This window comes from Mustelus asterias, chromosome 4, assembly GCF_964213995.1.
Source record: "Mustelus asterias chromosome 4, sMusAst1.hap1.1, whole genome shotgun sequence".
Taxonomy (NCBI): domain Eukaryota; kingdom Metazoa; phylum Chordata; class Chondrichthyes; order Carcharhiniformes; family Triakidae; genus Mustelus; species Mustelus asterias.
Window position 1 is genome coordinate 21,169,056 of NC_135804.1, and position 12,724 is coordinate 21,181,779.

At 44.1% G+C, this 12,724-nt stretch overlaps 1 protein-coding gene across 1 annotated transcript in view; it reads left to right on the plus strand.

The window, feature by feature from the left end:
- The window catches only part of LOC144492535 (uncharacterized), a 33,483-nt gene that overhangs the window by 9,729 nt on the left and 11,030 nt on the right, over window positions 1–12,724 (plus strand). The window contains exons 2-3 of the mRNA XM_078210645.1: window positions 9,454–9,561; window positions 10,781–10,920. Of these exons, the coding sequence (XP_078066771.1) occupies window positions 9,454–9,561; window positions 10,781–10,920 (248 nt within the window). The remainder of the gene's footprint in view (window positions 1–9,453; window positions 9,562–10,780; window positions 10,921–12,724) is intronic.

A 12,724-nucleotide genomic window follows, 5' to 3' on the forward strand; every position in this document is an offset into this window, starting at 1 on the left:
CTCTGGTTTCGTCCCACAGTCCAAAGATGTGAGGGTTAGGTTGATTGGCCATGCAAAATTGTCCCTAGTGTCAGGGCGATGTGTGAGGTTACGGGAATAGGGCCTGGGTGGGATTGTGATCGGTGCAGGCTTGATAGGCCTAATGGCCTCTTTCTGTACTGTAAGGATTCTACGATTATACGGTTAGCAGGATGTGAGAAGTTATTTTGTCAATGTCATTTTAACAGAGACATTTGAAAGCTGAGAGTTGAAATAACCCTGTTCTCTTAGCAGTTACCTCCATGCCCAGATCATGTGTAGGCTATTTGGCCCAACAATTCCATGCTGGTGTTTTATGTTCCACCTGGAGAGTCCTCCCATCTTTTTTCACCTATCAGCATAATCCTCAATTTCTTCCTCCCTCATATGTTTATCAAGCTTCCTCTCAAACATATCTCTGGCCCAGAATTACTTTTTATCAGGGGTTGGGGGTGGGGAGGGGGCTGTCATATCCTGGAGGCGATCCAGAAGCTAAGCTGGGGGACTTCTGGGAAGTCCCCTTGCAAAGATTGCACGGGAATTGCCCAGGAAGTTCAAACTTCTGCTGGGCAATTGTCTAATACATTTATTTGTGTATTATTTAACTTTTATTAAGTCAGTTGAGAACCAATTCTCATTTACAATGCTGATCTGGCCAAGAGGTTAACGTTGCAGTGACAGAAATGACACAAAATACAATTCAATTTCTTCATAAGATGAGTTTCCAATTTAAGCCTTACCATTGGAAAGAGACAATAAGTAGAGGGTCCCTGACAGTGAAAATGTTGATAGCTCAGTAGCCCAGAGTCACTCCTGCATTTGCAGCAGCTTTTGTGTGGAAAGAGCCTGCCCACACCCTCGTTCCTGGAGTATAAACATGCAAACATGCTCTTTCTGTTTATGACAGACATTTAAATAAATATTTCTTTCAATCTGGACTGAATCCGGACAGCAGGTTTTTTTTTAGAGTTTAGTTAATTTTTATTCATGGGACATGGGCGTCACTGGTTGGCCAGCATTTATTGACCATCCCTAGTTGTCCTTGGAGGGCAGTTGAGAGTCAACCACATTGTTCTGGCTCTGGAGTCACATGTAGGCCAGACCAGGTAAGGAAGGCAGATTTCCTTCCCTAAAGTACATTAGTGAACCAGATGGATTATACCAACAATTAACAATGGTTTCATGGTCACCAATAGATTCTTAATTCCAGATATTTTTTATTGAATTCAAATTCCAACATCTGCTGTAGTGGGATTCGAACCTGGGTCCCCCAGAACATGAGCTGAGTTTCTGGATTAAGAGTCTAGCGATAATACCACTAGACCATTGCCTCCCCGGGGCATCATGATCGGCACGGGCTTGGAGGGCCGAAGGGTCTGTTCCTGTGCTGTACTGTTCTTCATTCTTTGGTGCTGCTGAAGTTTAAAGTTATGACATGGATATTCAGGACATCCAAAGGGAAATTACTTTTGATGTAATCACTGTCCTTTTGCGGATAGGTACAGCAGTAACCTGCACAAAGTCCCACAAATGGTAACATAGATGGTCAACAGAAGCCCTGGGATCCAGCTTCAAACTCCACTCTTCTGTTTACAGGCAACAGAGCATTGACTGGGACAAACAGAAATGTAACCAGATAGAATTTTTGGAATAATTATCTAGTGGAAATTGAAGATTGTGCAGGCTTTTTATGGGGCTACCAAATATCAACGTTGGGCAAGGCCAACAGATGGGAGTTCCCAGTGTTTCTGTGGGTAATTGATATGTTTAGTATGTCATGGAGACATAGGGCCTGATTTTACCATTTTCATTCTAAGTGCCGAATCTGGGTGAAATGCAGATCTGACTTAGAAATCTGCTTTCAGGCGCCCCCATATGCTGTCAGCCATCTCCAATCCCATTCGCGCTGTGGGCGGGGCTTAGCGCGGCCAAAACGATCGGAGCTCTGAACTGCGCATGCGCAGTTAGAAAAGAATTTGAAAAAGCGCGCCCGTGTCAGATCGCTCCCCGGCCGCAGAAAGCGGAGAAAGCGCACACACATCACTGTCCCCCTTATCCACCCCCCCCCACTGCTCACACACATCACTGTCCCCCTTATCCAACCCCCCACTGCTCACACACATCACTGTCCCCCTTATTCACCCCCCCACTACCCACACACATCACTGTCCCCCTTATCCACCCCCCACTACCCACACACATCACTGTCCCCCTTATCCACCCCCCCACTACCCACACACATCACTGTCCCCCTTATCCAGCCCCCCCACTACCCACACACATCGCTGTTCCCCTTATTCACCCCCCCCCCCGCTACCCAGACCGATTGCCACCCCTGCCCCCCTCCCCTCCCCACTGATCGCCCACAGAGTGGCAGCGGACCCCCCCCCCCCAGAGATCCATCTGCCCCCCCCACCAGTGAGCGATCGGGCCATCCCCCCCCCCGAGATACATCTTAGCCGCCTCCCTCCTACCCCCCCCCCCCACACCACCAGACAACGATCAGCCCTCCCACCCCCCACCCCCCCCCCCCCCCCACCACCAGACAACGGTCGGCCCTCTCGCTCCCATCCCCCCCAGAGATACATCTGACCCTCTTCCTCCTCCTCCTCCACCCCCCCCCCCCACCAACCAGACAATGGTCTGGCCTCACTACCCTCCTCACCCCCCCCGCCAACCAGAGAATGATCTGACCCGCCTCCCTCCTCCCCCCCACCACTGATCTGAGTCAGTGAGCCGTTGGAAGCTCTGAACGCGCTCTTCAGAAGCTGGAGCACCCGATTCAGACTTTTATTTAGCAGGTCCATTATGGCGCGGTTCCGGATTGGCAAACGCGGTGGTAAAGGGGGAAATGCTGATAAAGTTGGGCGGGCAGTTCATTAATTCAATTTAAATGCATGCAAATGCATTTAAATCATCGTTGCGCCCATTTTGGGCGCGAATCGACTCGCCGCCATTCCCGGGTTTCGGTAAAGTGGCAACCTGCGCGGATGCGGGCGCAGATCGCGTTAATGGCCTCACACCCAACTTTACCACGTTTTTGGTTAAATAGGGCCCATAGTGTGTCATAGAGGTCTGCAGCATAGAAAAAAAGGCTCTTCGGCCCATGGAGTCTGCGCCAGTTAAAGATAAACCACCTAACTATTCTAATCCCATTTTCTAGCACTTGGCCCATCGCCTTGTGTGCCTTGGCATCGCAAGTGCCCATTTAAATGCTTCTTCAATGTTATGAGGGCCTCTGCCTCCACTACCCTTTCAGGCAGTGAGATTCAGACTCCCACCACCTTTTGGGCAAAATAGTTTTTCCTCACATCCCCTTAACTTAAATCTATGCCCCCTGGTTATTGGTCCCTCCAATCAGGGGAAAAGTTTATTCTTGTTTATCTATGTCCCTCACAATTTTATACATCTCAATCATGTCCCCACCTCCTGCTCCAAGGAAAACAACCCCCAGTCTATGCAATCTCTCTTCATGACTAAAACTCTAAAGCCCAGGCCTGGTAAATCTCCTCTGGACTCTTTCCAGTGCTGAATCATTTTAATAAGTAATAACCCTGGTCTGATCTCAAATCTGAGTTAATTGATCTCAATTAGCCAGAGCATTCCTGAATGAAAGACAGCATTCATAGAATCATAGAATCCCTACAGTACAGAAGGAGGCCATTCGGCCCATCGAGTCTGTACTGACCACAACCCCACGCGTTTACCCTGCTAATCTCCCTTACAATAGGATCAATTTAACATGGCCAATCAACCTAACCTAACCTAAGCATTCCTGAATGAAACAGAAGAAATTGATTTGCCTTCCCGCACCCAACTGCAACCCACGGTGCATATATTATTAAACTAGAAAGAGTGCAGAAAAGATTTACCAGGATGCTATCAGGACTTGATGGTTTGAGTTGTAAGGAGAGGCTGGATAGACTGGGGCTTCTTTCCCTGGAGCATAGGAGGGTTAGGGGTGATCTTATAGAGGTCTGTAAAATAATGAGGGGCATAGATAAGGTAGAGATAATCAACACCTTTTCCCAAAGGTAGGGGAATCTAAAACAGAGGGCATAGGTTTAAGGGGAGAGATACAAAAGGGTCCAGAGGGGGCAGTTTTTTCACTCAGAGTATGGTCAATGTCTGGAATGAGTTGCCAGAGGTAGTAGTTGAGACATGTACAATTTTGTCTTTTAAGAAACATTTAGACAGTTATGACTCACACCTACTGTATAAAAACTGGGCAACGAGCTCCTTGGGCGGGGTTTTCTGGCCACGCTTGTCCCAAAACCAGAAAATCTCACCCGAGGTCAACGAACCTTTGCCTGGTCCACCCCCCACCCGCAACGTTTCCCGTGGCGAGCGTGATGGGAAAATTCCCCATCTTGTATCTGCTAATATGGTTGCCATGATCTGGATGGGGCCCAGTTCTGCTGGATTCCTTCCTATTTTGGTGGGGGGACGAGGGGAAGCAGTTCTTGAAGAGCAATTGATGGTAAAAAGGGAAGTGGCAAATGTCAAATCTCTCATATTTTGAGACAGTTGAGTCTGCGCCAATTAAAAACAAGTCACCCAACGATTCAATTCCATTTTCCAGCAATTGGCCCATAGCCTTGTATGCCTTGGCATCACAAGTGCACTATCTGTGCAGAGTTCACACACTCTCCCTTTATCTGCGTGGGATCTTCAGGGTCTTCAGTCAGATCTTTAGCTGGAGCAACTCTTGTGAGGTGGCAAGGTGCCATTCTGAAAGTCCTTGCCATTTGGTAAGGTAGGCCCCTAGGGAGTGTTGAAAGTGGTGTGGAACCACCATCTTTATGCTAATTTCCTCACCCCTGGGAATTGGGACAGGGTATGTGTTAAGTCTGACTGGTAGAATCATAGAATCGTAAAGTGCAGACGAGACCCTTCAGCCCATCGAATCTGTGACAATGTGTGCGAAACACCTGACCTCCCACCTAATTCCAGGTAGTTATGAGATCTGCCACTGCAGCAGGAATGTTAAGGTTACTGAGTCAGTGTAAGGTGTGACTTTGCTCCAACAGTTCAATATCTTGTTGCGATTTATTTTCCAAACACTGCCCTTTGTGTGATGTACTTGGTGCATGTAATCACTTGCAGGACTGGCAGGGATAGGCAGAGAGTGGATGATTGGGAAAAAAAAACTCCATTGAACTTGTCCAATTTCGATCATTTTACTGAACTTTTGTAAAAGGGCGTGGGTGGGTTAATGACTCATCCAACTTCTGAATCTTAGTTATAAATACAAAAATGTTGTAACCTGCTTCACAGACACTTTGAGACACATTGATAATTAGTGTAATAAGTTGGGGAAACCAAATGGAGTCCGTAGTTTTTATTCTTAAAGAAGTTGAAACAAAGTAGCAGAAAGAACACTTCGAAGGTTTATCATTTCAGTATCTTAACTTAATTCTCCTTAAACGCCGACAAGACTTGTCCGTCTTTTTAACGACATTGATAAATGGAAGATATGAGCAATCTAAGTATAATTTGCTATATGATTAGGAGATGGGCCATTGAACAGAAACAAACCTGGTTTGTTACTGTGCTGACATTCCCTTTGGGTCCATGATGATAGAAAATCAGGTCCTTGATGCTGAGCGTTTTATACAGATAGGGAAAGCAGCAGGCATTGACTGATTCGCAATGCATGCATGGAGCCGATCCTTAGGGCCAAGCTGTTAGTTTATAAGACCTGTGTCCTCAGCACCTCAGCTGTGAAAAATGAATGATTTACAGCTATCAAAAAAAGAGGCTCAACAGTCTCCATCTTCACTGTTTGAGGCGCATTATGAATATGTCCTGACAGGACAAGTGGAGCAATCCTCTTCAAGGCAGAACACGCAAGTTTGTTAGCTATCCTATCAAGCAGCGGGGCTCAGGCATGTCTGCAGGAAGGAAGATAGTTGCGTACCCACCAACTTTCTGGATGGTGAGGTAGGTGGAGCCAGTAGGACTCCCAAAGCTCCAGTTCAAGGATGCTCTCACGTATGACAGGAGGGCATTTTAGACATCGATTATCACACATGGAAGACATGAACTGATGACACAGGGAAATGGTGGCACCCCATGTGGGATGGCATGCACTACCAGAATGACCAGATACTACAGCGGCTTGGCAAAAGGCGCCAACGTCAAAAACAAGAACCCACAATGTCACTTAGTAGCCTCATGTGCAGCTTGGGGCAGAATCTGCCTCTCAAGGAGTGGCCTCTTCAGCCATCAGCACAGGTCCGCCATATTATAACACCCCTTGTGAAATGGATTTGTTCGCTGCTTGTCATCACCTTTCATGAATGGAGGGATGTCAAGGATCATTCCCCCATGATCTTAAAAGGACTCTTGTTAGCGAGATCAAATCAGATTATGCCACTGACTCATCATGGCTGATTCCTAAATTATTTCAATTAAAATCATTATCATCACACACGTACAATTTTATTAAAAATGGTGATATTGTGCTGCAGTGTTTGACCTGTTACCTTGATATGAGCCTGTTCCCTGATGCAGAATGATGAGTAATGTTAATGTATATATTTGAGGTGAGGTGGCAAATATATTAATGATGCATAGACGTGTTTGCATCTTCAGTTTTGTTAACAGTTTAGCATTTGATTGGTTTATGGAAGAAGAATTTATATTTTCAGTGGTTGTGGTCAGTGAGCCATGAAAAACAGCATTGGCCAGTAGGGTGGCACAGTAGTTAACACTGCTGCCTCACAGTGCCAGGGGCATGGGTTCAATTCCCGGCTTGGGTCACTATCCGTGTGGAGTCCGCACATTTTCCCTGTGTCTGTGTGGGTTTCCTCTGGATGCTCCGGTTTCTTCCCACAGTCCGAAAGACGTGCTGGTTAGGTGTGAATTGGCCATGCGAAATTCTCTGTGTACCCGAACAGGTGCAGGAGTGTGGCGACTACGGGATTTCCATAGTCACTTCATTGCAGTGTTAATGTAAGCCTACTTGTGACTAATAAATAATAAATAAACTTTAACTTTAATGGCAAGCAACAACAGCAGGAGGTTTGGAAAATCCCCGCCGGTGATTCCCTTTCCCAGAAGTCTCACATAACATGATTGTACATTCAGACCAACATTGTTTAGTAATTCATCACATTGACAGCAGCTGAAAGTGCCTTAGTCTCTGGTTTTTATGCAGTCCTTCTGTTTAAATCTGAGCATGGGACTCCCCACTTAGGTGCTAGCCAATGCTTGGGTGTAATTATCAACCATTTCACTGGAAACATCTAATGAGTCTGAGGCTGTTATCAACAGGATCAATCGAGGAATGGAATGTTTCTTAAGAGTCTTTGATTACAGGTCATTGTGTGATGTTGAACTTTCATTCTTCAAAAGAACATTGATTTGTTGGAGGGTTCGAAAAAGAATGGCAAAGTTGATTAAATGCCGCAAATTCTAAAGGCTGGGGCATAACAGGTGGGAATGCTCAATTTATTTGTTTGAGATTCTCTCCATTTTTTCTCAGAGGCTTTAATGTGTTTAAAATAACTCAAGTACACCTTTGTTAAGGAGAGTAAAGGGATTTAAGGCAGACATATTCATGGTTCGCATTTTTTAACTCAATGTTACTTCAGGCCACTGTCCTCCGGCAAGGTGACTGTCTACCACAGGGAACCGGTAGCGTAAAAATGGTAATGTCATTGGATTAGTAAAGCAGAGATTCAGAGCGGCACGGTGGCACAGTGGTTAGCACTGTTGCCTCATAGCGCCAGGGACCTAGGTTTGATTCCCAGCTTGGGTCACTGTCTGTGTGGAGTTTGCATATTCTCCCTGTGTCTGCGTGGGTTTCCTCTGGATGCTCCGGTTTCCTCCCACAGTCCGAAAGACGTGCTGGTTAGGTGCATTGGCCATGCTAAATTCTTCCTCAGTGTAACCTGAACTGGCTCCGGAGTGTGGCGACTAGGGGATTTTCACAGTAACTTCATTGCAGTGTTAATGTAAGCCTACTTGTGACACTAATAAATAAACTTTATTTTAAAATTCACATAAGGGGGTTGCTGAATTGGCCACATGAATGGAAAAGTAGCAAGCCTGTAGGAAAGAGTTGCATGCAAGACCGTATTTGGAACTGTGTATAGTTAAAATCTTCCAATAAAAGACTAATTGTCCAACTCGCATGTGTGTGCATGTATAATATTTAATTAGAATCTGGGCTTGAGTAGCTTGGTTATTGAAGATTGTTTAAAGGAGTTAAAGGGGGAGGGATGGGGTGATTTGTGGTGATTGTCCTGTTAAGTGCATCATAACAGAAGAGGGTCATCTGCCTTGGGACGAGAGTGGCTAATCACCCCAGGAGATGAAGTCCCCTTTTAGGCAAAAGACATGTAGGGATTGTAGCAGCCAGTATGCTCATGGAAAAAAACTTAATTGGCTCTGTAATAGTAGGGCCCAGATGATGATGTTAGGTAAAATATATTCTGGGCACTTAAGAGTTCTGTCTATGCTACATGTGAGTTGAAACAATGCTCTATGACAATAATGGCACATTAGTATGCTCATATAAAACTTATATGCAAAGAGAAAATGCTGAAGAAGTTTTTTGTTAAAATAGCTAAGTAACTTCGTATGGATGCTTGAACTCATTTACTACCAACAATACACAGATCAATTTGCCTGCCTCGCTTCAATGTTCACACATTTGTTTGTAGTCATACTATGGCACGGTAGTATTTTCTGAATTAGTCTATTCTGTCTGTCTACCTAGACTGTGTATTTAGTATCCCTTTGTGCAGGAAAGAAAGAAATATTCATACAAAACCTTTCACCTGCTCTGCATGTCGCAATGTGTTTCATACAAATTACTTCCAAAATGCAGTCACATTTATAATGTAGATCAGTGCAACAGGCAATTCTGTTCTTGGCAAGGTCCCACAAAAAGCATTAAATGAGGTAATGACCAGCTAACCAATTTTGGAGTGAATGTTGTCCGGGACATCACCATGCTTTGATGTTTAAAACAGATTAATTAATTAAATGAATCACACTTTTCATTTTAATTTCTTTCAAGTGAGCTTTAATGATTATGAAGGCCAAAGAAGTTAGAAACATGGAGAACAGATTTTGCAATACTAAATATCCAAATACCAGATATTCAGAAATTCTATAAAGTAAAATACCTTATACTGTGGCCCAACGATTTTTGGTTAAACTCCGAAGTCCATGACTGGAATTTCCCCAGCACACATTTTTGAAAATGCCTTTCTTGTGCTCTATCCTGATTGCCATTTTAATGTCAAATGTTCCAACTGGCAACAATTAAGAATTTGTGTTGAGACAGATCCAAACTTGTTCATGAGAAGTTTTTCATTCTAACAATCCGCCCCCCTTCCCCTTCTAAAAGATGATTTTTCTCTGCTTGCAAGAGGGCTGTGTTTGTGTTACAGTTGTTGAATCCCTGTTTGTGTTTTTTAGGCTTCCGGGTGGCAGCTATATCCCGAGATGCAGCCCGGTTGGAAAAACTGAAGAACTTTGTCCCGGCTGCTACCAGATCTAGGCTTTTTACGTTGGTTGGAGATGTCGGTAAGGTGTCTTCTTTTTGAGCAGTAACTCAAAAATGATCAAAATAAATGTTCTTACTCCACATTTGGTGGAAAAAGGAGGCTAGAGAAAGATCAGCATGAAACCTCAACAAATTCTATTCAAGCCTGATAAAATAAATTTTAGTTCAATTTGAATCTCATTGATGGGGTTAGATGAGGACATGTGAAAGGAGACTCATAAACACTGGCTGAACAGGTTGGGCCAAATGGCCTATCTCTGTAAATTCTATGTAACCTCAGTGCAGACTCACTCATTTACATTTTTTTCTATATTTTTCCATGGGATATTCTTCCAAGGCCCGCATTAGTTGCCTATCCCTCATTGTCCTTGAACTGAATGGCTTGCTCGGTCATTGCAGAAGGCAGTTAAGAACCAACCACATTGCAAGTGGGTCTGGAGTCATGTGTAGGCCAGAACAGGCAGATTTCCTTCCCTAAAGTGAACCAGATGGGTTTCTACAACAATTGATAGTTTCATGGTGGTCTGCATTACTGAGACTAGTTTTATCTTCTAGATTTATTAATTGAATTGAAATTCCACCCACTGTCATGGCAGGATTTGAACATATGTCCTCAGAGCATTAACCGGACCTCTGGATTAATGGTCCAGTGACATTACCAATAAGTCACTATCTTCCCAGATAAGAAGCTTAACATTGCTTTCAGTATAAACAAACTATTCCTGTCCTTTCACCCTTTTGGATTTTTAGTATAAGCATATCAAGGGGTCCGATTTAAGTTGAAGCATTAATAAAGCTTAAGTTTATTTATTAGTGTCACAAGTAGGCTTACGTTAACACTGCAATGAAGTTACTGTGAAAATCCCCTCGTTGCCACACTCCGGCACCTGTTCAGGTACACTGAGAGAGAATTTAACATTGCCAATGCACCTAACCAGCACGTCTTTCGGACTGTGGGAGGAAACTGGAGCACCCGGAGGAAACCCACGCAGACACAGGGAGAACGTACAGACTCTGCACAGACAGTGACCCAAGCCGGAAATTGAACACGAGTACCTGGTCTTGTGAGGCAGCAGTGCTAAACATTGTGCCACCGTGCCGCCCCAGTTTTAAAGAGACTAGAGGTGTAATAAACCCTTTACTATATATTAATAAAATCAAAGGTAAGAAATAAAGTTGAGGAATGTTAGTGCATGTTCCACTTTGTAGCACTGGTTTAACTCCCCGAAATGCCTCCAGGTTCTGAAGATGGTGCAGAGGCAGCTAAAAAAGAACTACTGCAAGTTGTTGGAAAAGTGACGGATATTGTATCATCCCTGGGGTTCAGCTGGTGGCAGGGTGGTCCTCCTCACACTCAAACACTCGAGGAACTGAATAGGGTAAGTGTCAGGATTAAAACCTCAAACCTTTTGAACAACATTGCACATTCAGACCATTATGAACTATTCCTTGCATGTGATTTATTAATGAGAGGTCTTACAATGCATTGATAGCGTCTCTGTCTCGCTTTATATATTTGCTGAGGACCCCACTGGCTCAGGGCAATGTCCATGCCCCTTGTAATTTAAAATTGTCGTTCCTTAATCCATTTGAACTGCCCTTAATCGTCCCCAGCCCTTGTTCAGTTTCCACATGACATGAAGATTAAAGTATTTCCCTTTTAATTGATTTAATAATTTGGAATCATGATGGGACAATCATTAAATGACCACCTCACAGCCAAAGCAAATTCTTTCATGTTAGAATTCCTGTCAGAGTATGATATTACCATAAGACCGTAATAAATAGGAACAGGAGTAGGCCATTCGGCCCTTCAAGCCTGCTCCACCATGCAATAGGATCATGGCTGAACTCGACATTCCTCACGTCCACTTATCTGCCTTTCCCCATAATCTTTGATTCCCTTACAGATCAAAAATCCATCTATCTCAGCCTTAAATAGACATAATGACTCTGGTCCCATAGCTCTCTGTGGCATGGAGTTCCAAAGACTCAACCTTCTGAGAGAAGAAATTCCTCCTCATCTCAGTCTTAAATTTGGCACCCCTTTATTCTGAGACTGTGCCCTCTGGTCCTAGACACTCCCATCAAGGGAAACATCCTCTCAGCATTTACCCTGTCAAGCCCTTTAAGAATCCTATATGTTTCAATGAGATCACCTTTCATTCTTCTAAATTCCAATGAGTAGAATCCCAACCTGTTTAACCTTTCCTCACAAGACAATCCCTCCATACTGGGGGTCATCCCAGTAAATCTTCTCTGAACTGTCTCCAATGAAATAATATCTTTCCTTAACTAAAGAGACCAAAATTGCTCACAGTTCTCCAAATGTGCTCTCACCAATACCTTGTACAGTTACAGCAAGATTTCCCTACCCTTATCCTCCAACCCCCTTGAAATAAAGGCCAACATTCCATTCGCCTTCTTGATTATTTGCTGCATCTGTGTGCTAGCTTTCTGTGTTTTGTGCACAAGTACCCCCAAGTCCCTTTGTGTTGCAGCTTGCTGCAGTTTTTCTCCACTTAAACAATACTCTGTTCTTTTGTTCTCCCTCCATTCCAAAACAAACAAATTCACATTTTTCCACACTGCACTCCATTTTCTAACTTTTTGCCCACTTACTTAACTTATCAATACCTCTTACTCAAAGAGTAGTAAGGGCATGGAATACCCTGCCTGCAACAGGAGTGGACTCGCCAACATTAAGGGCATTTAAATTGTCATTGGATAAACATATGGATGATATTGGAATAGTGTAGGTTAGATGGGCTTTAGATTTGTTTCACAGGTCGGCGCAACATCGAGGGCCAAAGGGCCTGTACTGCGCTGTAATGTTCTATGTTCTTTGTAAACTGTTTATGTCTCTCTTGCAACTTGCATTTCCACCTATTTTTGTGTCATCTGCAAATTTGCCACAGTACATTTGGTTCCTTCCTCCATGTCATTAATGTGTTTGTAAACAGTTGGGGTCCCAGCACTGATCCCTGTGGAACCCCACTGGTTACAGGTCACCAACCTGAAAAAGAACTCCTTATTCCTCACTCATTGTTTCCTATCCGTTAGCCAGTTCTCTATCTATGCCAATATACTACCTCCAACACCCAATGGGCTCTTAGAATCCCTACAGTGCAGAAGGAACTTATTTGGCCCATCGAGTCTGCAACGACTACAATCCCACCCAAC